The sequence below is a fragment of the Dipodomys merriami genome, unplaced genomic scaffold (genome assembly GCF_024711535.1).
Source record: "Dipodomys merriami isolate MVZ:Mamm:240054 unplaced genomic scaffold, mDipMer1.0.p SCAF_34, whole genome shotgun sequence".
NCBI classification, from domain to species: Eukaryota; Metazoa; Chordata; class Mammalia; order Rodentia; family Heteromyidae; genus Dipodomys; species Dipodomys merriami.
Window position 1 is genome coordinate 12633063 of NW_027204937.1, and position 27684 is coordinate 12660746.

Consider the following 27684-nt stretch of genomic DNA (forward strand, 5'->3'; position numbering starts at 1 on the left):
ATCTTCCCACCTCTTGAGTAACAATTTTTTTTTTCAAATAAGAAACAATCATGACCCTTCTATGCATTTTCATATTTCATTCCAGCCTTTTTTGAGATGCTGAGGAATCAAACTCTTACATAATACAGGCAAGTGCTCTACCACTAAGCTACATCCCCCATCTCTGATTTGTGCTCTTTACCTTAAAAGCAAATACATCTATTATCTCCATTTAAAAGAAAACAAAACAAAACTTTTCTCTCGTAACTTACCAGCTAGGTTTCACTCCTACCATTCCATCAAATCAATGTCAACATTGATGTGACTCCTATATCCAAATGGCAGTTCTCAGACTTCATTTCACTTGACTGTACATAGCTCTTGGCACAGGGAATAACTCTCTATTCATTGAAATGCTCTTTTTTAATGTGGCCTGCAGAACACCACAGGTTCTAACTTTTCCTCTTTCCTTTTTGCTCTTTCTCTATTCCCCTAACCTCAAAAAACTGGAACATCCCAAGGGTAAATTCTTGTACTTTAGCCCTTTTTGTTTAGGCTTTATGTTCATTCCCTAGGTGATCTCTAGACACACAGCTTTAAAATTTTTTTATATGCTGAAAGTCCACCATTTCTATCTCCTGCCCTTACTTCCTGGAAATTAAGACAAATATATTGAGTTAGTCACACAAATGTACAGAAGACATCTCAATAGAGCTAAGGACCAGAAGGATCAGAAATCATAGGATCAAATTACTGTTTTTTTCAAGGTGGAGTTTCTAGATGACAAGGGCTAGAAAGATTGGAAGTGTTACCAAGGAAGCAGGAAGAAGGAAAGTGAAATTATGGGGACAAGTATAAATAATAGGTCTAGGACAAAAGTGTTTGAAGTAGCATGGAGGACAAGCTCACTGGAAGTTAGGAGGTCCTGGAATCTCAAAGGCCTAAGAACTAGAAAAATCATCTATGACTGTGCTTAAATCACTGAGAATGGGGCTGGGAAGGTGGCTCAGTGGTAGAGCACTTGCCTTGCATGCATGAGGCCCCGGGGTCGATTCCTCAGCACCACATACGCAAAAAGAAAAAAGTCAGAAGTGGTGCTATGGCTCAAGTGGTAGAGCGGTAGCCTTGAGCTGAAGAGCTGAGTCTGGAAAGCACCCAGGCTCAGAGTTCAGGCCCCACAACCGGACCCCAAAAAAAAAAAAATCACTGAGAATAACAAAGGACTATGAATCAGGAGCTAATTATTTCATTTAACAAACTGAAAAACAACCTTCATAGACATGTCAGAAAATGAGGTGATAGGACAAACCACTGTCCCATAAACTCTATAGAGATATACAGAGGAGTAAGTTGCAGAAATCAGAATTTATGAATTATTACTCACAAGCAGAAGCCTCCACAGTAACCAGTGCCAGCATACTACACTCTAAACTACAACTGAATTGCTAGACTATCAGTGTAATATGCTGAGAGTTAAAAATTTAAGGAACTTAGTGGGAGGAGTCCCTCGCATTTTTGTGATTTTAAACCATAAAAACCCTATCAACAAATACTTTCACCGTGAATATTAAGGGGAAATTCTCTTTTGATTCCACCAGGGGGAAGAAAACAACCATTCTGAAAGAATCATAGTATTCTGTTCTCAATCCTCAGAGAAACTATTTTATTGGAGGTTATAATCTGTTGGGAAAGGAAATAACCAATTCCAGATGCTTGTGGACCTCCTATACCAACTAAAAGGAAACAGGGAATATAAAACAGGCAAACTAGTTCCCAACCCAGACTAATTATAAGACTAATTATAGAACTAAAGAATGCCTCTCCTCTTCCTACATATCACCATTACATTACTTAAGACTTATTTACAATGGTTAAATAATACACTACATTGTATCCACAAAAAATTATAAGGCATGCTAAAGACAAAAATAGAATTTCATGCTGGGTGCCAGTGGCTCATGCCTGTAATCCTAGCTAGTCAGGAGGCTGAGATCTGAGGATCATGGCTCAAAGCCCACCTGGGCAGGAAAGTCTGTCCAGAAAGTCTGTCCGTGAGACTCTTATCTCCAATAAACCACTCAGAAAACCAGAAGTGGCACTGTAACTCAAGTGGTAGAGTACTGGCCTTGAGCTAAAGAACTGAGGGAGAGGGCTGGGAAGGTGTCTCAGTGGTAGAGCGCTTGCCTTGCATGCTTAAGGCCCTGGGTTCAATTCCTCAGCACCACATAAGCAAAAAGAAAAAAGCTGGAAGTGGCACTGTGGCTCAAGTGGTAGAGCGCTAGCCTTGAGCTGAAGAGCTGAGGGACAGTGCCCAGGCCCAGAGTTCAAGCCCCATGACCAACAAAAAAAGGAATTTCATGAGACATAGCAAGCACCAGGTCCAGAGTCATATGTAGTAGGAAGGTTGGAATTATTAGATTCGAATTTTTTTAAATGTATGACTAATTCTAAGAGTATTAATGAAAAAAATAGACATCTTATAAGAAGATGGACAATGGAAGAGGTCAAGTAGAAACTAAATAAATCCTAAGAATCAAAAGGAAATGCTTAATATATAAAAAGGCTGTGGCTCATGCCTATAAAGCTACTCAGAAGGCCAAGATCTAAGGATTGCACTTTGAAGCCAGCCTGGGCAGAAAAATCCCTGTAAGACTCTTATCTCCAATTAACCATTCAAAAATTGGAAGTTGAGCTGTGTGTGGCTCAAGTGGCAGTATACTAGCCTTGAGCACAACGAGGCTCAGAGACATTGCCCAGACCCAGAGTTCAAGTCCCAGGACCGGGAAAGAAAGACACTAAGCTCTAACCCTGGTTTTAGCTAACATAAATAAACAAATGAATAAACAAATCTTGTTCAAAATCTAGGTAAGCAAGACAACAGTGGAGTGACATATTAAGAGAAAAACACCAACTTAGAATTCTTTACCTTGTGAAATTATTCTTCAAAAGTAAAAGAGAAGACCTTTTCAAACCAAAAAGTAGGGAACTAAAGGCCAACAAACTTCCTTGCAAGAAATGTTAAAAGAAGTTCAGAAAGAAGGATTAAATGTGGGCTGGAAGGTGGTAGAGTGCTTGCCTCGCATGTGTGAGGCCCTGGGTTCAATTCCTCAGCACCACATAAGCAGAAAAAGCCAGAAGTGGCGCTGTGGCTCAAGTGGTAGAGCGCTAGCCTTGAGCTGAAGAGCTGAGGGACAGCGCCCAGGCCCAGAGTTCAAGCCCCATGACCAACAAAAAAAAAAAAAAAGAAGGATAAACGGATAAACGTAGAGATGAGAAACCAAATGCCACGTAAAGAAAAAAGGGATGAGTGAAGAGAAAATAAACTGTATTATTATTCTAAATGCATGGGTAAGTTTGTTCAAAATAATAGTAGCAACAATGTATATATAAATAAATATGTACATCTAAGTGAAATGAGTAACAAAAGTGATATAGAGGTCCAGAGGAGGACTATATATTAAGCATAAGTGGTATAGTGGTAGTTGATCCCAGGTGCTCATGGCTCCTGCCTATAATCCTAGTTCCTCAGGAGGCTGAGATCTGAGGATCACAGTATAATGCCAGCCCAGGCTGGAAAGTCCATGAGACTCTAATCTCCAATTAACAACTAGAAAAACAAGCCGGGCGCAGGTGGCTCACGCCTGTAATCCTAGCTACTCAAGAGGCTGAGATCTGAGGATTGCGGTTCAAATCCAGCCAGGGGAAGGAAACTCCGTGAAACTCTTATCTCCAATAAACCACCAGAAAACTGGAAGTGGTGCTGTAGCTCAAGTGGTAGAGCGCTAGCCTTGAGCTGAAGAGCTGAGGGACAGCGCTAAGGCCCAGAGTTCATGGCCCACAACTGACCAAAAAAAAACCCAAAAAACCAACAACTAGAAAAACAGAAGTGGAGCTGTGGTTCAAGGGGAAGAATGTTAGCCTTGAGCAAATCAGGGACAATGCCAAGGCCAGGGTCAAACCCTAAGACCAGAACAAAAAAGAGGTGAGAGGAATATAGTGATAGCTGAAAACAGATTTAGACTTTTAGACTTTTTTTTTTTTTTGGGGGGGGGGGTGGTTCCGGTCGTGGGGCCTGAACTCTGGGCCTGAGCGCTGTCCCTCAGCTCTTCAGCTCAAAGCTAACACTCTACCACTTGAGCTACAGCGCCACTTCCGGCTTTTTTTTTTTTTTTTTTTTTTTGCTTATGTGGTGCTAAGGAATCAAATCCAGGGCCTCACGCATGCAAGGCAAGCACTCTACCACTGAGCCACCTTCCCAGCCCCAGATTTAGACTTTTGTAAATTTATGTAACAAATTCTAGGTCTCTCTCCTTTCTGTCTTTCATACACACACACACACACATACACACACTCTCTCTCTCTCTCTCTCTCTCTCTCTCTGTAACAAATGTATGACTCTGGTGAAGATTCTGATAATGAAGCCAAGAAGCTCACAGTGTATCTATTCCTCATTCAGTTTTTTTTTTGTTTTGGTTTTTTTTTGGTCAGTTGTGGAGCTTGAATTCAGGGCCTAGGTGCTATCCTTGAGCTTTTTCACTCAAGGCTATTGCTCTACCACTTTGAGCCACAATGCCACTCCGGTCTTCCGGTGGTTAATTGGAGATAAGTGTCATGCACTTTCCTGCCTGGGTTGGCTTTGAACCATGATCCTCATATCTCAGCCTCCTGAGTAGCTAGGATTACGGATGTGAGCTACGCGGAGCCCAGTCCTTTTTCAGTTTAGCTGTTAAAATAAAACTCACCTAAAAAACATATATCTGTGTGTGTGTGTGTGTGTGTGTGTGTGTGTGTGTGTGTGTGTGTGTGTGTGTGTGTGTGTGTGTGTGTGTGTGTGTATGCATGTATACATATATGCATGTATATATATGCAAAAATATAAACATACATAAGTTTTATATATATATATATATATATATATATACATATACACACACACACACATATACACACACACATACAGAGACAGACAGAAAGCACCTCAGTGCCCCCCCCCACCTCTCTACCAACTCATAGCTGGGTGCTGGTACTCATATCTATAATCTTAACTGAGGATCTGAGGAGGCTGAGATCTGGGGATCATGGTTCAAAGGCAGCCCAGGCAGGAAAGTCAGTGAAACTCTTTTTTTCTTTTGGGTTGGTTGTGGGGCCTGAACGCTGGCCCTGGGCGCTGTCGCTCAGCTCTTCAACTCAAGGGTAGAGCTCTACCACTTGAGCCACAATACCACTTCGGGCTTTTTCTGCTTATGTGGTGCTAAGGAATCGAACCCAGGGCCTCATGCGTGCAAGGCAAGCACTCTACCACTGAGCTACCTTCCCAGCCCAAGTCAGTGAGACTCTTATCTCCAATAAACCACCAGAAAACCAGAAGTGGTGCTATTAAAAAAAAAATCAATTCAAAAGGTCTAGGAAATTTTCATTTACAGAATAGTTGACTAAATGCCTAATGGACTAATCTTACTGATGCTGTAATCTGTTTATATAGCTATTTAATAGGGCTTTGAGCTATATGAAATAAATAAACCTATTTTCAAATTACCAAACCTTATATTATTCAACAGATTCAACACTTAAAACTGAAGACAAAAAGAAAAAAGAAAAAAGAAAACAACTGAAGCTGACAGGTCTTTACTTTTTTGGTCAGTCATAGGCCTTGAACTCTGGACCTGGGTACTGTCCCTCAGTTCTTCAGCTCAAGGCGAAAGCTCTACCACTTGAGCCACAGCGCCACTTCCTGTTTTCTGGTGGTCTATTGGGGTTAAGATTTGTCTCACACACTTTTCCTACCCAGGCTGGCTTTGGACCACGATCCTCAGATCTCAGCCTCTTGAGTAGCTAGGATTACAGGGGTGAGCCACCAACGCCCAGAGCTTAGCTGATAGATCTTAAAATAACTTACAGATACAAATTTCAGAATGTGAAGTTTTGAGAATGTAATATAATGTCAAGTTTGAACTATATAGGACAATTGGTGCTGCTTTTCTCATCAGTTGAAGTATTGTCTACAGAAACAGACTGGGCTTTTATTTTAATTCTTCCCATTTGGATTTTCTGCAGTGATTTGGTGACAGATGATGATTATTATAATATTTATGAAGTACAAACTATGCTACACATATTAGCTCAAAAAGTTGAAGTCCAGGGGCTGGGAAGGTGGCTCAGTGGTAGAGCGCTTGCTTTGCAATATATGAGGTCCTGGGTTCGATTCCCCAGCACCACATAAGCAAAAAAGAAAAAAGCCGGAAGTGGCGCTGTGGCTCAGGTGGTAGAATGCTAGCCTTGAGCTGAAGAGCTGAGGAACAGCACCCAGGCCCAGAGTTCAGGCCCCACAACCGGACCCAAAAAAAAAAAAAAAAAAAGTTGAAGTCCAGAGATTTAGAAAGGCTGAAAAGGCCAGGTGGTATTCTCAATCAAAGCCACTTTAGTCCCAAACTCTGCCAAGAATCTAGAGAGATAATCATCTGACTTAGAAGCAGCCAGTAGTAATTACTGCCTAGTACTCACATTACAGTTGTGAAACTATATACAAAGCCTAAACAAGCTAAATTTATTTCTATATTACGAAAAGTCAGGGTTAGACATATGCTAATCTAACAAAATGGCAGTATTAGCGTTTGAATTCAGACCTCAAGCTTGCTAAGAAGGCGCTCTTACTGCTGAGCCATACCTCAAGCCCTTTTTGGCCTGGGTTAGGTTGAAATAGGGTCTTGCTTCAGCATGTCCTAAACCCTGATCTGCCTATTTTATGCTTCCCCCTGTAGCTTAGATGACAAATGCATACCATGGCACCTAGCTATTGGTTAAAAAGGGGTCATATGAATCTTTTCCTTAGGCTGGCCTTGAACCATCATCCTCTAGGCTTAGCCTCCTGAATAGCTAGGATTACTGTCATAAGCTATTGTATCTAACTCTTAGAAGTTTTAGGGTAGGAGGAGCTATCTGAACTAAGTCAGAACCCCAGTCAACTTTTCAGAAGAAAGCATGTATGCATGCAAGACCTTTGCTTTAAAGGCCAAATAGGTCTTTAAATTCCTGGATGTCCTGTGTTATTGGTGGGGTTTTCTTACTTTGTCTTTTTTTTTTTTTGCAATACTGGGGATTGAATGCAGGGCAAGCACTCTACCACTTGAGGTATGCCCACAGCCCTTGGGGATTGCTGCTAATATGACAGCTAATGTCTGAGATGAAACTCTTCTCCCAAAGACAGCTAAGTTTCAGAGTCTACAGACTTTTAGGGTCATGAAAAAACTCACATGACTTTACTCCATTCCTTCAAATACTAAGTAAAATGAGCAAAAACACAAATCCAAGAGGGCCAAACCTGTCTTAATCAGCTTGATGCATACCTATTTCCCAGCTTTGATAAACCCTTTTTATAGCCAAAAAAATCAATAAGACAGATCTAGGCCTAGTACAATAGTATCTATGGATTACCAATCTCTGGTTTATAATTACTGCTGTGCACATTGTAGCAATGAACAGTGTGGTAGTGGCAGTCCTTCAGTAAAACTGTCTTGCTCCCATGGAATGCAAGGATATGTATACAGACTAAAATACATGGCTAACTCAAATGAGAACACTATTCCTTCTTTGGGAAGTAGTCCATGCCTGGGTCAATGCAAATCCCATAATTTGTATATGTTCCTGTCAGAAAAAAACATTTCAGTCCTTATCCTGTCTGTAGAAGCCTATTCTATATGGAACAAGTCTGAAGTCATGAAGTCATGAGCTTCAATCCCAATATGTAAAATGTCAATATAAACAATGATTCCACTTATTTTTGTTTCTATGAGTCTTGTGAAACTGAAAATTCTGTGAGCCCTGATCCTTGGACATGGTAGAACAAAATATATAAGGCCCAAGGCAATGAGCACTAGAACACACTACAATCAAGGCCAGGGTCTAGGATATACACCTGACCTCAAGCTATATTAAAAGGATCACTGAGGGCCTAGGAAGATGGCTCAGTGGTAGAGTGCTTGCCTAGCATGCATGTGGCCCTGGGTTCAATTCCTTAGCACCACATAAGCAGAAAAAGCCGGAAGTGGTGCTGTGGCTCAAGTGGCAGGGTGCTAGCCTTGCACTGAAGAGCTGAGGGACAGTGCCCAGGCCCAGAGTTCAGTCCCCACAACCAACAGGAAAAAAAAAAAAAAAAAAAGGAACGTTGAGAGGGCAAGGAAAGAAATAACTAAGAGTCAAAAGTATGCTGAGCTGGGCACCTTGGTTCATGCCTGTAATCCTAACTACTCAGGAGGCTGAGATCTGAGGATCGCAGTTCAAAGCCAGCCTGGGCAGGAAAGTCCATGAGACGCTTATCTCCAATAAACCACTCAGAAAACCAGAAGTGGTGCTGTGGCTCAAGTAGTAGAGAGCTCACCTTGAGCTGAAGAGCTGAGGGACAGCACCCAGGCCCAGAGTTTAAGTCCCTCCACCAACCAAAAAAAAAAAAAAGTATGCTAAACACAATCTCATATAGAAAGCAAGAAAGCCCATGAACTATGTATGCTTCAGTCAGACCAGTGATATGACAATATAATACTAAATCCACATAAAGTGAGAAGGAGCAAAGAAATTTGTACTCTGTGTACACTCTTTCATTCAACCTTAATTGGCAAACACTCACCTGTGTGGCCATGGAGTGGGGAGTGCGGTCGTGGTAGTGTAGGTGATGTATTAGAGGTCATAATCAAGCTCTTGCGGTTACTTGTCCGACAACTGCAATAAAATAACATCAATTAAAAATAAAAGGCCACATCACAGGTCCAGAGACAGTGACTAGTTATGGAAGAATGAAGGGACATTGTTCTTTGGGCTAAGTAGTATAAGCTTAATTGAATCACCAACTACTGTTTGCACAAGTTAAGATTCCACAATTTAGTATGTTCTACTTTGGAATAACTTTTGTAGCTGCCTTGACATTTGTATGTCATTACATGCTTCCAATGTTTAGGTTTACTGTCTAGAGAAAAATAAGGATCTTTGCTTGTCACCATGCACTAACATCAATTCAAGGTGTATCAAAGACCTCAACATCAGACCCAAAACTCTAAAATTACTGTGAGAGAGTAGGAGAATTAATTTATAGGTACAGGCAGGAACTTCCTGAATACAGTCCTAGGAGCACAACAGATATGAGAGAGACTTGACAAGTGGGACTACATTAAAGTAAAAAGTTTCTGTACATGGGGCTGGGAAGGTGGCTCAGTGGTAGAGCGCTTGCCTTGCATGCCTGAGGCCCTGGGTTCGATCCCTCAGCACCACATAAGCAAAAAGAAAAAAGCCGGAAGTGGCACTGTGGCTCAAGTGGTAGAGCACTAGCCTTGAGCTGAAGAGCTGAGGGACAGCACCCAGGCCCAGAGTTCAGGCCCCACGACCAGACCTCCCCCCCCAAAAAAAGTTTCTGTACAGCTAAGGACATAGTTACTAAACTATAAAGCCAACTAGTTGAGAAAAAGATCTTTACCAGCAATACATCAGATAAAGGCCTAATATCCAATAGACAGAAGGAGCTCAAAAAACTAACCCCTCCCAAATGTAAGTACTTAGCTCAATAATCTGAGGATTACATACAATTACATGCATCTATATAACATCCCAAATAACAAACAGAACATTTCTATTTCTATTTTTATTATTAGAAATAAAAGAAAAGGGACACCCTTATGTCCCTTTCTAGGCATCATCCTACATTCAATTACTTCTTCTATTAACATATAATTGTTTGTTGTTGGGTTTTATAAACACAATTAATTATACATTATGTACTTGGCTTCTTTTGTTCAATCCAAGGTCTGTATAAGCCTTCTTCTTCTTTTTTTTTTTTGTCGATCATGGGGCTTGAACTCTGGGCTTGGGCGCTGTCCTTGCACTCTTCAGCTCAAGACCAGGTCTCTACCACTTGAGCCACAGCGCCACTTTCCTAGTGGTTTATTGGAGATAAGAGTCTCATGGACTTTTCTGTCTTGGCTGGCTTTGAACCGTGATCCTCAGATCTCAGCCTCCTGAGTAGCTAGGATTACAGGCATGAGCCACCAGTGGTGCCCAGCTTGTATGAGCCTTCTTGAGATGTTTATTTACTTAATTTTATGACAAGGTAAAGTTTCCCTGTGTTTCCTCCTGTCACCAGCTACTCATTTTCTACTCTTTTTACCTAGTTGGTTCCTTCTTTCCTGATATCTATCTGAAACATTATTTCTTACACACCTCTGCTCCTTAAATGATATTTTTTTTAATAGTTTCACAGTTTAAAGAGCCTGTAGAGTTGATAAAACCCAGCTCTTTATTGCTAGCTCTGTGTTCTGTCCTGTTTTCGTTTTTCCGGCCAGTCCTGGGACTTGTACTCAGAGCCTGGGCACTGTCCCTGAGCTTCTTTTTTTTTGGGGGGGGGGGGGTCCGGTCGTGGGGCCTGAACTCTGGGCCTGGGCGCTGTCCCTCAGCTCTTCAGCACAAGGCTAGCACTCTACCACTTGAGCCACAGCGCCACTTACGGCTTTTTTCTTTTTTTGCTTATGTGGTGCTGAGGAATCGAACCCAGGGCCTCATGCATGCAAGGCAAGCGCTCCACCACTGAGCCAACTTCCCAGCCCCTTCCCTGAGCTTCATTTTGCTCAAGGCTAGCACTCTAGTACTTGAGTCATAGTGCCACTTCCGGCTCTTTCTGTTTATGTGCTACTGAGGAATCAAACCTAGAGCCTCATGCATGCTAGGCAAGCACTCTACCACTAAGGCACATTCTCAGCCCTGTGTTCTATCCTTTGAGTGCAAGACTCATACCCAAGTGACTGTTTGACATCTCCACTTGAATATTGAAATGGCTCCTTAAATATGACATTTCAAAAACAAAGTTTTTCCATTTTCTCCAAAGTCTGTTTCCAGTCTTGTCCCCTGTACAAGCTATCTGCAACAAAGTACCCTTCAAAATATAAACCAGGCCAGGCGCTGGTGGCTCACACCTGTAATCCTAATTACTCAGGAAACTGGATTCTGAGGATTATGATTCGAAGTGAGCCTGGTCCATAAGACTCTTATCTCCAATTAACCACCTAAAAACCAGAACTGGGGCTTTGGCTCATAGCTGTAGAACACCAGCCTTGAGCAAGAAAGTTCAGGGACAAAGCCCAGGTTGTGAGTTCAAGCCCATGACCTACAAAACAACAACAAAAAAGTTAAAGCAGCATGATAAGACACACTTGTAATTTCATCATTTGGGAGGCTAAAGCAAGAAGATTACAAGTTTGAGGCTGGTCTAGGTGACAAAGTAAGACCTTGTTTCAAAAATACATCTGGATGAATATAAACTAAAGAAAAACATTAGACATGGTAAAGACATTAAACATAAATCTCATGTTTCTATTCCTTAAAAAAAATTTTTTTTGTATGTGTGCCAGTCTTGAGGCTTAAACTCAGGGTCTTGGTGCTGTCTCAGGGGTATTTTTCCCCCTCAAGAACAGTGCCTAGCTCTGGGAAGGTGGTTCAGTGGTACAGTGCTTGCCTTGCATGCATGAGGCCCTGGGTTCGATTCCTCAGAACCAGATAAACAGAAAAAGCCGGAAGTGGCACTGTGGCTCAAGTGATAGAGCACTTGCCTTGAGCTGAAGAGCTGAGGGAGACAGCACCCAGGCCCAGAGTTCAAGCCCCACAACCAAAAAAAGAAAGAACAGTGCTTAGGCCCTAAGTTCAACTGTAGAATCTACACAAAAAACAAAAACAAAAACTTTTTAATGGTAAAATCATTTGAAAAATCCTTATATGATCCTAACACTCAGGAAGCTGAGGTAGGAAGACATGTGTGAGTTTAAAGGCCAGCCTGGGCTATAAAGCAAGATTCTCTCTCAAAAAACACAAACACAACAAAAGCACAACAAAAAGGCTCTTATATTAAATATGACATTATCTGAAGGTAAACTGTAACAACTTAAATTTTTATTGTACTACAAACTTAAACAACTTCACAGGGCTATTGTTGAGCCCCGTGAATTAACTGAAAGTCCCCAACTCTGAATCTGTGCCCTTTGATCTGAGCTATTCTCTACTGCAGTAAACTTCGCAATAATCATGGGCTCCAAGAAAGACTAGAGTCACAGATAAGCAATCTTGTGTAGAAGTCAAAGACATTGCTCAAACAAGCAATGTCTTATCATCTTAAAGTAAACAGCCAAAAAATCCAGAAGACTACTTTGTTCCTGTTCTGTTCTAGTAATAAAGTAATAATTTCTCAGACTCCCTCCAAAGACAGAGTGGGCTAATGATCAATCATACCATCTAATGACTTGGGAATGGTTCAACTATGCATACCTTTCTTACTTATCACTGCCCCAATTCTCCCTATTTAACCTGAAGCCAATGTCTGTACCTCTGAAGACAGCTGAAAATATACTGAAGTGCTGTCTTTCCTTGGTTGCCATTTAAATCTCCTTTACTATGTCTCTTTATTTAGCATACAGGGGAAAGTGGCTGAACCTAACGTGGGACTACTGGACTTCAGGCCTGGAATCTAAAGACTGGGTTTTATTATTATTTGGTTTGGATTTCTATCACCTCTCCAGCCATACTGGCCCCACTTTTCTAACCACAAGCCAAGCATGTCACTGCCTGAGGGTTACTACAATGGATGTTGCTTTTGCCTATGTCTCCCCTAGAGAGAATCAGGGCTTGCTCCCTTCCTTCTTTCATGTCTTTGCTCAATGCAATCTCTGTGAATTTTCTGCTGACTATTCTTTTTTTTTTTGTCAGTTGTGGGGTTTGAACTCTGGGCCTGGCCACTGTCCTTGAGCTCTTCAGCACAAGGCAAGCGTTCCCATTACTTGAACCACAGTGACACTTCTGGTTTTCTGGTGGTTAAGGGAAGATAAGAGTCTCATGGACTTTCCTGCCTGGGTTGGTTTTGAACTGCGATCCTCAGATCTCAGCCTCCTGAGTAGTTAGGATTACAGATGTGAGCCACTGGTGCCTGACTTTCCCCTAACCACTCTACTTAAAACTAACCCACTCCTAGCCTCTATATCCTCTTCTTTCCACAGAATTTACTATCCTAACACAATAAATATTTTGTACATCCCTTTTTCTTTCTTTCTTTGTCTCTCTTACTGTTAGAATCTACTCCAAGATGGTTAAGATTCTTAAAAAGCTCTGTCTGCCCTTTTTTCCCCCATTTCCCCCCTTCCCCTCCCCCCCCAAAAAAAGGTTGTGGGGCTTTAACTCAGGGCCTGGGCATTGTCCTTGAACTTCTTTGTGCTCAAGGTTAGCATTCTACTACCTGAGCCACAGAGCAACTTACTTTATCTGCTTTTTTTACTCTTGCATTCCACGAAGTCTAGAATACTGCCAAGTTCTCGATAAATTTTTATTTTAAAAAATGAATGGATGAGTATAATTAGCTATAAGGACAGATGTCTGTGTGCCATATGTAAGATATACCAAACTATTATACCTATAGTTATTGTGTACGAAAGTGAAAATCCCTTGAAACATTAGAGACAGCTAACTGATTGTTGACAGATTAATCTATCTTAAACTTTATTTTAAACTTCATTTGCCATGATCTCACTTAAAATTTAAAATAAAATGCAAAAGACTAAATAAAGATCATATTTCTAGGCCACATGCTTTTTTTACAAAGGTACACATAATCTCACTTGGCAATCTGTAACAGCTGCCAGGAGGAGATAAAAGGTCAGACACTGTGGTGCAGATGACATGACTCAGCTGAGGTCCAAAACAAGGAACTGGCTAATTTTCCCCTTTCAACAGGCTCCAGTCATTTCTCCCAGCATCTAATTGTGTGTATGCATGATTTTTTTTTTTCTGGTACTAGGGTTTGAACTCAAGAGTTTTACTGTTGCTAGGCAAGTATTCTACCCTCCAACATATCTTAATTCTTTCATATTTTTCATCTGAAAGCACTGAGTGCCTGCAGAGTCAAGTATACTAACTCAGCTTATGGGAAATAAAACGGGGTACCCCAAGTTGATGTTCCAGTGCCAATTGTCAAGACTGTCAGAGTGAAATGTGGTATTTCCTTTTACATGCCTCACAGTGGCCATAGCAGGAGCAAGTGCTCAGACATACTGTGCAATCGCCACAACACTGAACTGTGGCCATATTTGGAGAGCATTGTTTCTCAGACTTCAAAAATTTCTTCCTCCAATAACTAACAGGCACTCAGAAAATCTAATCCCTTTAAGAACTATTTTAAATTTATTTAGGAACTGTGCTTTCCAGTTTGAAACAGGGTCTGATTGCAGATCCCTTAAGCCTTTCCAATTTCCCAGTGCCAAAGGACCAACTGCTTTTCCTACTTTGTGCCTTCGGTGACTGACTAGCACTTGGCAACTTCTAAAATTTAGAATGATTAAGAGGCCACTTCTGTCTCATTAAGTTAGAGAATCTAGTGCAATTTAAGGTCAAGCATTTCTAAATATTACTTCAAAAAATAACCATAAAAAATAACCAAGATGATGCCTGTGTTAAGACCAAGAGGTGAGGGGTTTGGCATGGTAGTTTACATTTGAAATCCTAAATACTTGGGAAGTTGAGATTGAGAAGACTGCAGATCAAGACCACCTCAGGCAAAAAGTTATTGCCCTCATCTCAATCAATAAGCCAGGTGTGGTGGCATGTACCTATAGTCTCAGCTATTGCACGAAGAATATATAGGAAGATTTCAGGTCTGAAGCTGGAACTGGACAAAAACTTGAGACCCTATCAAAAAAGTAGCTAAACCAAATGAGAAATGGCTCAAGCGGTAGACCACCGACAAAGTGAAGTAGAAGGACTTGAGTTCAAACCATAGTCATAAAAAGGAAAAATAAAAAAAGAGATGTTAATATGGGAAAAATACACATTTCCTTATTCTTTTAAAATGTACAGTTCAGTAGGTCTTTTAGCATATGCACAAGATTGTGTAATCATCACCACTATCTAATTCCAGTTGATTTCCATTCCATCCTATAAAAACCAACCACTAAAGCACTTGCTGTGTCCATGGATTTACCTGCTCTGGGTATTTCACAGAAGTGGAATCATACATTATATGACTTTTATGTCTGTTCTCTTTCACTTAATATACACTTTCAGTTTCATTCATGTTATACTATAGCATACATCAGTATTTCATTCCTCTCAACAGCCAAATTACTCCATTATATGGATATATTGTCTCTAACCAAAGACATAAGACTCTCATAAGTTGATTAAACATCTTAATCACTACTATATTTCGGTTATTATAGATGCTTCTGCTATGAACATTGTATACGATATTGGACTTTCTAGCCAGTGCAATATGAAAAAGAAAATAAAGGCATCTGATAAGAAAATAAAAAGTTTAATTGGCTGGGTACAGGTAGCTCATAACTGTAATCCTAGCTACTAAAGAGACTGAGATCTGAGAATCACGGTTCAAAGCCAGCCTGGGCAGTTAAGTCCGAGACTCTTATCTCCAATAAACCACCAGAAAACTGGAAGTGGCACGTGGCTCAAGTGGTAGAGCACTTGCCTTGAGCTGAAGAGCTGAGGGACAATGCCCAGGCCCAGAGTTCAAGCCCCATAATTTAAAAAAAAAAAAAAAAAAAAAAGGCTGGATGCCAGTGACTCACTCCTGTAATCCTAGCTACTCGGGAGGCTGAGATCTGGGAAATGTAGTTCAAAGCCAGCCTGGGCAGGAAAGTCTGTGAGACCTTATCTCCAATAAACTTCTAGAAAACAGGAAGTAGTGCTATGGCTCAAGAGGTAGACCACTTGCCTTGCAGCTGAAGAGTGCAGGGACAGCGGCCAAGCCCAGAGATCAAGCCTCAACACACACACACACACACACACACACACACACACACACACACACACACACACACACACACACACACACACACACACACACACACACACACACACACACACACACACACACATTGTTATTAACAGGCACAATGATCTCATATTAAAAAGTTGCAAGAAGTACAAGTTGTCATGTCGAAAACGAACTTTACAACTTTGGTGGTGGGGGGGGATTAGGTGAGAGGGTAGGGGGAGGCTGGGAAGGGATGGGAAGGGGAAACAAAGGAGGAGGCTACAATGCTTGATAAGAAATGTACTCATTACCTTGCCCATGTAATTGTAACCCCTCTGTACAGTATTTTCACAATTAAAAAAAAAAAAGTTGCAAGGAATTTTTTTTTCTTTTTTGTGGGTTGTGGGGCTTGAACTCTGGACCTGGGCGTTATCCCTGCACTCTTCAGCTCAAGATGAGCGATCTACCGCTTGAGCCACAGCGCCACTTCCAGTTTTTGAGTGGTTTATTGGCGATAGAGTCTCACGGACATTCCTGCCCTTTCCTGCCCGGGCTGACTTTGAACTGTGATCCTCAGATCTCAGCATCCTGAGTAGCTAGGATTACAGGCGTAAGCACAATTTAAAAAGTTTAAGCATCAATTTACTTCTCCATGCCAGGTACAAACAACTAAAAAATGAGATTAAAGCTAGGTGCCAGTGGCTCTTGCCTGTAATCCCAGCTACTCAGGAAGATCTGAGGATCACAGTTCAAAGCCAACATGGGTAAAAAAAAGTCCATGAGACACTTATCAGAAGTGGAGCTGTGGCTCAAGACGTAAAGGGATAACCTTGAGGAAAGGAAAAAAAGAAAAGCTCAAGGACAGCGCCCAGGCTCTAAGTTCAAGTGCCAGGACCAGAAAAAAAAAAAAAAAAAAAAAGAATGAATGAATGAATGAATTCAATCTCAGGCACCCAGGCTCTAAGTTCAAGTGCCAGGACCAGAAAAAAAAAATAAATGAATGAATGAATGAATGAATTCAATCTCAGGAGAAAATATAGTGGTTTGTGTCAATAATACTAGATATTCCAAAAGTAGAGATGGTATAGGATACTGGTTCAAGGCCAGCCCAGGAAAAGTTTTAAAAAAAAAATCCAGTTAGGGCTTACGCACAGTGGTTCATCCCTATAATCCTAGCTACTTGGAAACTGGAGATCAAGAACACTGGGATTCCAAGTTAACTCAGGCAAAAAGTTTGCAAGACTTCCATCTCAATCATAAGCCAGACCATGTATAGTACAGGACTATGGTCTCAGCTACAAGGGAAGACCATAGGTAGGAAGATAAAAGTCTGAGGCCAGTCCAGGCAAAAATGCAAGACCTTACCTTAAAAGAGCTGAGAGTAGCTCACACCGGTAATCCTAGCTATTCAGGAGGCTGAGATCTGAGGATCGCTGTTCAAAGCCAGCCTGGGCAGGAGAGATCGTGAGACTCCTATCTCCAATAAACCACCAGAAAACCGGAAGTGGCGCTGTAGCTCAAGTGGTAGAGGGCTCGCCTGGAGCTGAAGAGCTGAGGGACAGCGCCCAGGCCCAGAGTTCAAGCCCCACGACCGACAAAAAAAAAAAAAAAGATCCAAGACAGTGCAAGCAAAAAAGCACATTTGTTTGCAGACCATCCAGTAAAAGGCCCATGACTGTCTCCCAACTACCTAGAGAAGCACAAATAGGAGGATGGAGGTGAAGGCTGGCCCAGGCATAAAGTAAAATCTTATCTCAAAAATAACCAATGCTGGGCGCTGGTGGCTCACGCCTGTAATCCTAGCTACTCAGGAGGCTGAGATCTAAGGATCTCGGTTCAAAGCCAGCCTGGGCAGGAAAGTCAGTGGTCTGTGAAACTCTTTTTTTTTTTGGTCGGCCGTGAGGCTTGAACTCTGGGCCTGGGCACTGTCCCTCAGCTCTTCAGCTCCAGGCGAGCCCTCTACCACTTGAGCTACAGCGCCACTTCCGGTTTTCTGGTGGTTTATTGGAGATAGGAGTCTCATGATCTCTCCTGCCCAGGCTGGCTTTGAACCGCGATCCTCAGATCTCAGCCTCCTGAGTAGCTAGGATTACTGGCGTGAGCCACCAGCGCCCGGCTGTCTGTGAGACTCTTATCTCCAATAAACCACTCGAAAACCGAAAGTGGCGCTGTGGCTCAAGTAGTAGAGCGCTGGCCTTGAGCTGAAGAGCACAGGGACAACACACAAGCCTAGAGTTCCAGCCCCATGACGGACCAAAAAAAAAACAAAATAATAATAATAATAACCAATGCAGGGGCTGGGAAGTTGGCTCAGTGGTAGAGCGCTTGCCTTGCATGCATGAGGCCCTGGGTTCAATTCCTTAGCACTACCTAAGCAGAAAAAAGCCAGTAGTGGCACTGTAGCTCAAGTGATAGAATGCTAGCCTTGAGCTGAAGAGCTGAGGGACAGCATCCAGGTCCAGAGTTCAGGCCCCACAGCTGACCAAAAAAAAAAAAAAAAAAAAAAATTAGAAAATGCTTGGAACTAGGCACTGGTGGATTATGCCTACAACTCTAGCTATTAAGGAGGCTAATGGAGGATCATGGTTCAAAGTTAGTAGAGCAAAATGTCTCCAAAGTTGCCAGCAGGAAGGTAGGCTAGAAGTGTGGTTCAAGTGCCAGGGTACAGGTTGATCAAGCAAGCTGAACAAGCACGGGTCCTGAGTTCAAACTCCGCTACTAGCAAAAGAATAAGAAAAAGGAGGAGGAAAAAAATGCTTGGTGTACAGTAAATGCTCAGTAGATGCTACCTATTTTATTCTTTATTTCATTTCTAAAACTTCTCTAAAACAAAGTAATTCTTATTATGTTGTGTTCCACTAGGTTTATTTAACATGTTAATTAGCCAACTAATGATCTCTGAGAACAGTAAAATGAGCTCAAATATTAGGAATAGTGACTTCTCTACTCCCCATCATGAAAGAGAAAAAAGAGGCTAGATTTACTCTTATGCCTTTAAGACCAACAAAAATCAGCCAGGAGTGGAACATGATTGTAGTTCCAACTAGTTGGGAGGCTGAGACAGAAGGATCACTTGAACCTAGGAGTTTAAATTCCACCTAGGCAACACAGCAAGATATTATGTAAAATAATTAGGCACTGCTGGGTGCTGGTGGTTTATGCCCATAATCCTAGCTACTCAAGAAGATAGAAGTTCAAAGCCAGCCGGGCGCTGGTGGCTCATGCCTGTAATCCTAGCTACTCAGGAGGCTGAGATCTGAGGATCTCGGTTCAAAGCCAGCCCGGGCAGGAGAGACCATGAGACTCCTATCTCTAATAAACCACCAGAAAACCAGAAGTGGCGCTGTAGCACAAGTGGTAGAGCACTCGCCTTGAGCTGAAGAGCTAAGGGACAGCGCCCAGGCCCAGAGTTCAAGCCCCATGACCGACCAAAAAAAAAAAAAAAAGAAGTTCAAAGCCAGTCCAGGCAGACAAATCTGAGAAACTTTTTTTTTCTTTTTCTCATTTCCTTCCTTCCTTCTTTATTATAAAGGTGATGTACAAATGGGTTACAGTTACATAAGTCAGGTAAAGAATACATTTCCTTTTTGCCCCAATAGTGGTATTAAAAAAAAAAATGTTGGCTGGGAATGTGGCTTAGTGGTAAAGTGCTTGCCTAGCATACATGAAGCCCCAGGTTTGATTCCTCAGTACCATCTCAACAAAAAAGCCCAAAGTGGCGCTGTGGCTCAAGTAGTAGAGCACTAGCTTTGAGTAAAAGAAGCTCAAGGGCAGTGCTCAGGCCCTGAGTTCAAGCCCCAGGACTGATGGGGGGCGGGGAGGGAAATTAGAGCATGCACACAGCAGGACCCCAAGCTCAAAACCTAGGATCACCCGGAAAAAAAAAAAAAAAAAGGAATGTTAGAAAGAAAACATATAAAATAAAAAATAAGCCCTTAAGATGACACCAGCTTACTGTGTTGCCTAGGAAGCAACACAAAAAGAGGGCTTACAAGAAAAGCCCATCAGCCTCAGTTGAGAGGCCAGAATGGAGAATTTGAGGCTAAGGCGGCTAAAGTTTGCAAGGGAGAATACTAGAGAAAAGAAGGCTATACAGGAAGAACTCCAAATAACCCTCAGGGATTACTCAAAGTACCAATCAGCACATATGGATAAGGAAATTGTCAAAGGAACAAGCAAGTGGTACACTCGCCAGAACAGTTCATTTTCTCAACACCCGGACTGGAAAAAATACCCAAGCATCAAGTAGAGTATTGAAAAGTACTGCCTTAGTAAAAAGGTTCTGGTGACCAGACAAATGCTAAAACTAATCCTCGAGGATCAAACTGCTTCCAAATAATATTAAGACTGCTTCCCATAATATTAAGACTCTTAAGGATATGAAAATATTCTGCAAACAGGCTACTACTGAACTAGTATTTTACATAGGGCAGATAGAGAAAAAGAAAGGAGTGAAACATTAATGCAGTGACCAAATATGTGAACTACAGAAAAGGAAATAAAAAAGATAAAAATTTAACAAGTTTTCCTGCTTGATGCTGCAAGACATTGCTCCAAAACCACAGACATGAAGAGACACTACTACTTCAAGACATGTACCAAAACTGGACACACTTTAGGCTGTGTGTAATACTCAATTCACTACTTTCCTCAGCCTCGTACACCAAGGCTGATACTTCTGGAAGGGAGCCTTCAGCTAAGAGTTAGCCTCTGACATTTTCCTATGTTGCTCTAACACTGTCTCAAGCTGTCTGTAGAATTTCAGCTATCACATCTAATTATGTTACCTAAATCTGAATTCTACAAGAGGCAACTTAAAAGATGCTTTTGAGCAGGGTGATGAGGGCTTATGCCTATAATCCTAGCTACTCAGGAGGCTGAGATCTAAGAATCACAATTCGAAGCCAGCATGGGCAGGAAAGTCCATGAGATTCATATCTCCAATAAACTACCAAAAATCGGGTAGTTCTATAGCTCAAGTGGTAGAGCATTAGCCTTGCACAAGAAAAGCTCTAGGATAGTACCCAAACCCTGAGCTCAAGCCCCATAACTAGAGAAAGAAAAAGAAAAAAGAAGAAAAAAAGAAAAGAAAGATACTTTTGCTGGGCCCATGAATTAAGAAAAAGCTAGAAATGCCCCCAATTTGTATTTGTGTTCTTTAAGTTACTTTACATCACTTTGGGATGTAAAAGATTGAATAGGAACATATCCAATAAACATCCTGGGACAGAAGGCAAACTACCCCTCCAACAGGCAATATCGAACAGGCAATATTTTCTTTTTTTTTAATTTTTATTTATTTTTTATTGTGAAAATACTGTACAATTACAATTACAATTACATGGGCAAGATAATGAGTACATTTCTTATCAAGCATTGTAGCCTCCTCCTTTGTTTCCCCTTCCCATCCCTTCCCATCCTCCCCCCAACCCCCCATGAACAGGCAGTATGTTCTGTGGCAAAAAACAAAACTGCTCCTTCCCTTGCTGGACACCAGCAGCTCACGCCTGTAATCCTAGCTAGTCAGGAGGCTGAGATTTGAGGATCGAGATTCAAAGCCAGCCTGGGCAGGAAAGTCCATGAGATTCTTTTTTTTTTTTTTTTTTTTGGGGGGGGGGGGTCCGGTCGTGGGGCCTGAACTCTGGGCCTGGGCGCTGTCTCTCAGCTCTTCAGCTGTAGACTAGTGCTCTACCACTTGAGCCACAGCACCACTTCCGGCTTTTTGCTTTTTGTTTATGTGGTGCTGAGGAATCGAACCCAGGGCCTCAGGCATGCAAGGCAAGTGCTCTACCACTGAGCCACCTTCCCAGCCCCCTCTTTTTTTTTTGGCGGGGGGGGGGGGGGTCCGGTCATGGGGCCTGAACTCTGGGCCTGGGCGCTGTCCCTCAGCTCTTCATTTCAAGGCTAGCGCTCTACCACTTGAGCCTGAGCCACAGTGCCACTTCCGGCTTTTATCTTATGTGGTGCTGAGGAATTGAACCCAGGGCCTCATGCATGCAAGGCAAGCGCTCTGCCACTGAGCCACCTTCCCAGCCCAAGTCCATGAGATTTTTTTTTTTTTTTTTTTTTGTCGGTCGTGGGGCTTGAACTCTGGGCCTGGGCGTTGTCCCTCAGCTCTTCAGCTCAAGGCGAGCGCTCTACCACTTGAGCTACAGCGCCACTTCCAGTTTTCTGGTGGTTTATTGGAGATAGGAGTCTCACGGTCTCTCCTGCCCAGGCTGGCTTTGAACCGCGATCCTCAGATCTCAGCCTCCTGAGTAGCTAGGATTACAGGCATGAGCCACCAGCGCCCGGCAGTCCATGAGATTTTTATCTCCCATAAACCACCAGAAAACTGGAAGTGGTGCTGTGGCTCAAGTGGTAGAGCTGAAGAGCTCAAGGACAGTGGTCAGGCCCATAGTTCAAGCCCCCAAACTGACAAAACAACAACAATAACAACAAAACCTGCTCTTTTCCTCAAGTAAAAGTAGTAACTTCCTTCAGAACTCTCCCAGAGTCTAAGACTCAATTAATGATCAACCAAGCCATACCAGAGACCAGGGACAGTTTTAATTATGTACCTCCTTTCACTCTTTCTGAAGATGATTCAAGTGCTGTCCTCCCATGGCCATGACTGCCATGTAATAAATCTCCTATCTCTGCCTTTCACCATGTCTCTTTATTTTGGAATATGGTAGGACCTAACAGGAGATTCTTGGAGTTTGGCCTGATGTACAAAAACCTGGTTTCAATTCTACTTAACTAAAGTTTTCCAACTCCCCCAGTCCTGGGCCTTGAACTCAGGGCTTGGGCACTGTCCCTGAGCATTCTATCACTTTGAGCCACAGCACCACTTCCCATTTTCTGGTGGTTGACTGGAGATAAGATCTCACAGACTTTACTGTCTGGGCTGTCTTTGAACCACAATCCTCAGATCTCTGCCTCCTGTGTAGCTAGGATTTCAGGGGTGAGCCATTTTGTTCAGTACTTTACCACTTGAGCTAGAGCTCCACTTCTAGCTTTTTGGGTAGCTAACTGAAAACAAGAGTCTCACAGACTTTCCTACTTAGACCAGCTTTGAACTCATAATCCTCTGATCCCAGGCTCCTGAAGAGCTAGGATTACAAGCATGAGTCTCTAGCACCTGGCCACACCTTCCTTGTCTACAAAACCATTTTTTAAAATTGGATTCTGAGGTATGTTAGTTCTTCCTGAACAAACACTTCAGTCTAATCTCTGCTTATTATCTCCTTCATTCTCAACCTCTGAAAGTTGGGTTGCCCCAGAACTCAATTCTTTGATACTTCTTCCCTTCTATCATTAGTCACTCACTGCATGAACAGATAAATCTATATCATTTATATGATCTTAACTCCTAATTATGTATCTGTAACCCAGACATATATGTATCTCACTCCATGGATTACTATCTCTTGCAGTTTTCCCATTTCTGTTAGGGTTACTCAAATTTTCTAGCTGTTCAACCACAAATCTTTAGCCATCTTAAATCTTATTCTCAAACCCTATATATAATTCACCAACACATCCTATCAACTCTACTTCATTCAACTCTACTACATTCCCAAACCCAATCACTTCTTACACTTGTACCACCAGAGGTTCAAACAATCATTGTCTCTAACCTAGATTATGCCAGTAGACTTCTAACTTCAACCAGAGTGACCTATTAGTGATTACATTCATTCTTCTGCATTAAGTCCTCCAAAAGCTATTCATCCTACCCTTCATAAAAACTAAAATCTTTATAATGGCTTTTCAAGTTCTACTTAATGTAGCTCTACACTAACTCATCAGACATTATTTCCTACTACTCACCACCTAACTTATTACACTAGTTTTAGAGAACTTTACAGTTGTACAAATGACATCTGAAAAAAGATACTAGATCAGACCCTTGGCACCAAATGATACCTCCACTTGGAATACTCTTTCTCCAAATATCTTTGTGATGGGCCTTCAAGTATTTTCAAATTTGTCAACTTACCACTGAGGACTTCTCTGGCTACCTCGTATGAAATGTCAACTCCTGGCCCTCACACTCACTTCCCCTACTTCCCCTTTGGTATTTTTCTCAGTAGTACTGCTGGCCATCTGTTCTACTTTTACTCATTGTTTGTCTCCCTCCACTAAACCTAAGTTCCATGAGGACAGGAATCACTTTGTGGTTCCTACTTGTCTCCCACAAATAAAACCACGCATAGAAAATAGTACATAGACAATGTTGAATATATGAAAAGGAAAGCAGATAGAAATAGAACTATTTAATCAATTGAAACAAATCACTTAAGCCTGCTTGGATTCAAATTTGCATGTATAAAATGTGGAGTCTGAACTTAATTAACCTTTACATATCTGTGTCACACTATGAGTAGTCACAGGTCACAGGGTTGTCCAGTAGTTAAGATGGGCACACAATTATTTTAGTATTAGTATGCTACTGTATGTGCTCCCAAAATTTTGAATAAAGCAAAGATCTATTAATTTAATATACTCTTCTCTGTGACAGGACTGACTCCTAATTATTTCTCTCCATTATTAAGGACTTGAGATATAAACTTTATGCATGAAGCCAGAAGCAATTGTCAACATACATTCACTTCATATCAGGATTCCTTACCTCCACTGCAGTGTACGGCTGGAACAGGGACTGCCAGGACTGCTGTGGGCTTGTGGGTTCAAGAAAAAGACAAGAGGAGAGGTAGCCAGAACACAATCAGCACTAAATGGGACTTTAGTGAAGGAGAGAGCTGGAGCAGATGAGGGTAAGAACATGTGCTGGTTTACATCGGCTCCTCGACAAAGAGCAGAGATTCTGACAAGGTACCACAGTAGGAAAGAAATAGGAGATCAGTGATCATTTCTCAATTCAAAAGCAACATTTAAAATGGGTTAGTTTAGGCAAAAGCTCAAGAAACATTAAGTGGTCAAAAACCATTCAGTATTTTAATACTCAATATTCCACATCTGTACCCTTGTTCGTAAAAAAAATAAGTATAGAGAATGAACTATCCACCCAATTAATTTTTTTTTTAAATTAAGTTTTGGCTAGTCTAAGTTTGTTTGTTTGGGTTTTTTTTGTTAGTCGTGGGGCTTGAGCTCTGGGCTTGAGTGCTGTCCCTGCATTCTTCAGCTCAAGGCGGGTGCTCTACTGCTTGAGCCACAGAACCACTTCCAGTTTTCTAGTGGTTTATTGGAGATAAGAGTCTCATGGACTTTCCTGCCTGGGCTGGCTTTGAACTGGGATCCTCAGCTCTCATCCTCCTGAGTAGCTAGAATTACAGGTGTGATAGTCTAAGGATTTAGAATTGGCTCTGAGGCAAACTATTTTTAAATTTTATTTTATTGTAAAGATGCTGGGGGGGGGGTTATAATTACATGAGTAGGGTAATGAGTAATTTCTTGTCAAGCATTGTTACCCCTCCTTTGTTTTTCTCCTACTATCCCTTCCCTTCCTTGCCTCTCTGACTTTTCCCCGCCCCAAGCCAAAAATGTTATTACAACAATATTATTACTGTAGTAACCAACAGGTAGTATTTCATGTTTGATAAATAAAACTGCCTAAAGACAGACATGAGGCCACAAAAGGCTAACTGTCCTCAAAAGTTTACAAATTATTGGGGCTGGGAAGGTGGCTCAGTGGTAGAGCGCTTGCCTTGTATGCCTGAGGCCCTGGGTTTGATTCCTCAGCACCACATAAGCAAAAAGAAAAAAGCCGGAAGTGGCGCTGTGGCTCAAGTGGTAGAGTGCTAGCCTTGAGTGAAGAGCTGAGGGACAGCGCCCAGGCCCAGAGTTCAGGCCCTACGACCAGACCCCAAAAAAAAAAAAAAAAAAAAAAGTTTGCAAATTATTATTTCAACAATGACTAATATAGTTTACTTTCCCCTAATGAGTATGTGAAACAATGTCTTTTAATTTGTGTGATAAATTTTGTTTTTAAATTTTTGAGACAGGTTCTCACTAAGTTGCGAAAGCTAGCTTCAAATTTGTGATCTTCTAACTATCTCAGCCTCCTGAATAGCTGGAACACAACATTAAACTTGCCAGGCTTAAATTTTAACATATTAACATAAGGTTTAGCCAATTTGAGAAATATATTATTAGGATTATAAAAGTCTGTGAAAACCAAATCTCACCTTCCTATTGTTCCTAATTACCACTGGGAAAACTAGTTATACAATGGGGTAGAATCTAAAAGGATTCTTTGAAAAACAAAAGGTGATTAATAAACTCTTTACAAGTGTCTCAGGGGTACTTTCCAAATTCAGTCACTAAAACAGATATAAGGTTTTTCAATACAATATACTAACATTCAAAGAATATGATTGTTGACCACTTAGATTTTCTTAAGCTTACAAACACCACTACAATTTTTAAAAATATCTTTCATAGTTTGTACACTAAGGGATTTCAATTCAACATGTCAATTTATGTGTATAATGCATCTTGATCACTGTCACCACTTTCACAAACTCTATTTTAAAATTCCAACTTTGCTAACAACTCATGTTTAATGATTACTTTCATTGATGAGGCTTCTTTTTCATGGTCTTTTATCTTTTTTGTTTGGAAATAAATAAAATGTTTTAAAAGTATGCCGGTAGGCCATTTATACTTCAAACAAATACTATTTTTCACTGTTGGGTAGAATTAGTACAGTGAGAATTGAAGCTCCTGAAGGGCGTCAACCCAAGGGAAGCCACTGTTTAAGTTAGAATAAGCTGTGTTATCTGGGTAAGAACTGATAACCAGGAAAAACATCTGAAGTGCACTCCTTATTGCTCGGGTAGTTAAGTAAAGGCAGATAACAAGGTAGAAGGGATTCTAGGACTTTTCTTTCTCTGATCTCTAATTTTCTGATCAGTTATCTCAGTACTTCTTCATTAAATAAATCTGAGCTGTTCTTGGAAGAGATGACCAGGAGGAAGCTTTCTCTTAGAAATCCGCACCTAATAAAGCATGTTTCTGTCTTAGTCAATACAGAAACAAAATTTAAGGCACATCCTAAATCACCCTAGCTTGGAACTGCAAGGGAGGTCTGAGGTTCTAAGCTGAAATATAAAAGGCTGAAGTGCAATACCTTTTCCCATCAAAGAAGAAGGTATTTTTTCATTTCCATCTCTTTCTCACATTCCTGGATTCTAGCTGCAGCTTTGACACTAACTTTAAAATTTGCTTTCAAGGCAAGGGAAAAACTATCTTCATTGTTAACCCAGTATCCCAAGCACCTAGGAATTCCTAAAATTACATCCAACTCAGTTTCCAGAATTGGAAACCACAGGTCCCTGGCAGGGACAAATGTTGTGACCTTGAATTACTAAAGTCAGATCAGTCTTCTTCCTGCCAAGAATCTCAAGACACTGAGGCCAAGCAAATGAAGTTGTTAATTGGCATTAGTTTGTTTCCTGGCATCTGCCAGTTTCAAGTCAGAGACCCCAGCCTCCTTACTGAATCCGCAGGCACGGTGCTCCCAGTCTTTCTCTCCTTCGTTTCATCATTCTCCTGGCTATTCAAGTCTGTCCTTTCACACTGCAGTCTTGCCAAGAACTCTCTCACACAAGGGGCATATAAGCCAAAAAAAAAAAAATTACAAAGGCTCCCCAAACTTATGGGGAGCATTACGGAACTTTTTTTCAAAAAAGATGATATTCAGAATCCCCCCCCAAAGAGACCTGGAGGCAGCAGTGAGGACAGTGAGAAGTTCCAGATCCCAAGTGAATCAGCTGTCCTCTGATCTGCTTGACATCATTCACACTCTGCCTGCAACAAATCAGAGGCCCAGAGAGCACCTTGTTCTCTCATCAGTGACAAGCACCAAACTCCCTCCCCCACAAATCAGTTGCAACCTCCCACTCAAGAGAGTTGGCAAGCAGAGAAGGCTCTGGCAGAAAATGAACATACCAACTTGAAAACTCACACTGTGTCAG

General features: G+C 41.5%; 1 protein-coding gene across 3 annotated transcripts in view; it reads right to left on the reverse strand.

Annotated features, from left to right (window-relative positions):
* The window catches only part of Mast2 (microtubule associated serine/threonine kinase 2), a 125501-nt gene that overhangs the window by 39662 nt on the left and 58155 nt on the right, over nucleotides 1–27684 (reverse strand). For 2 of the 3 annotated variants that reach the window (XM_069987344.1, XM_069987342.1), the window contains exon 5: nucleotides 8600–8691. In XM_069987344.1, the coding sequence (XP_069843445.1) occupies nucleotides 8600–8691 (92 nt within the window). Of the gene's footprint in view, nucleotides 1–8599; nucleotides 8692–24377; nucleotides 24573–27205; nucleotides 27453–27684 lie in introns of those variants that run through there. The other variant, XM_069987345.1, reaches the window with a different exon arrangement.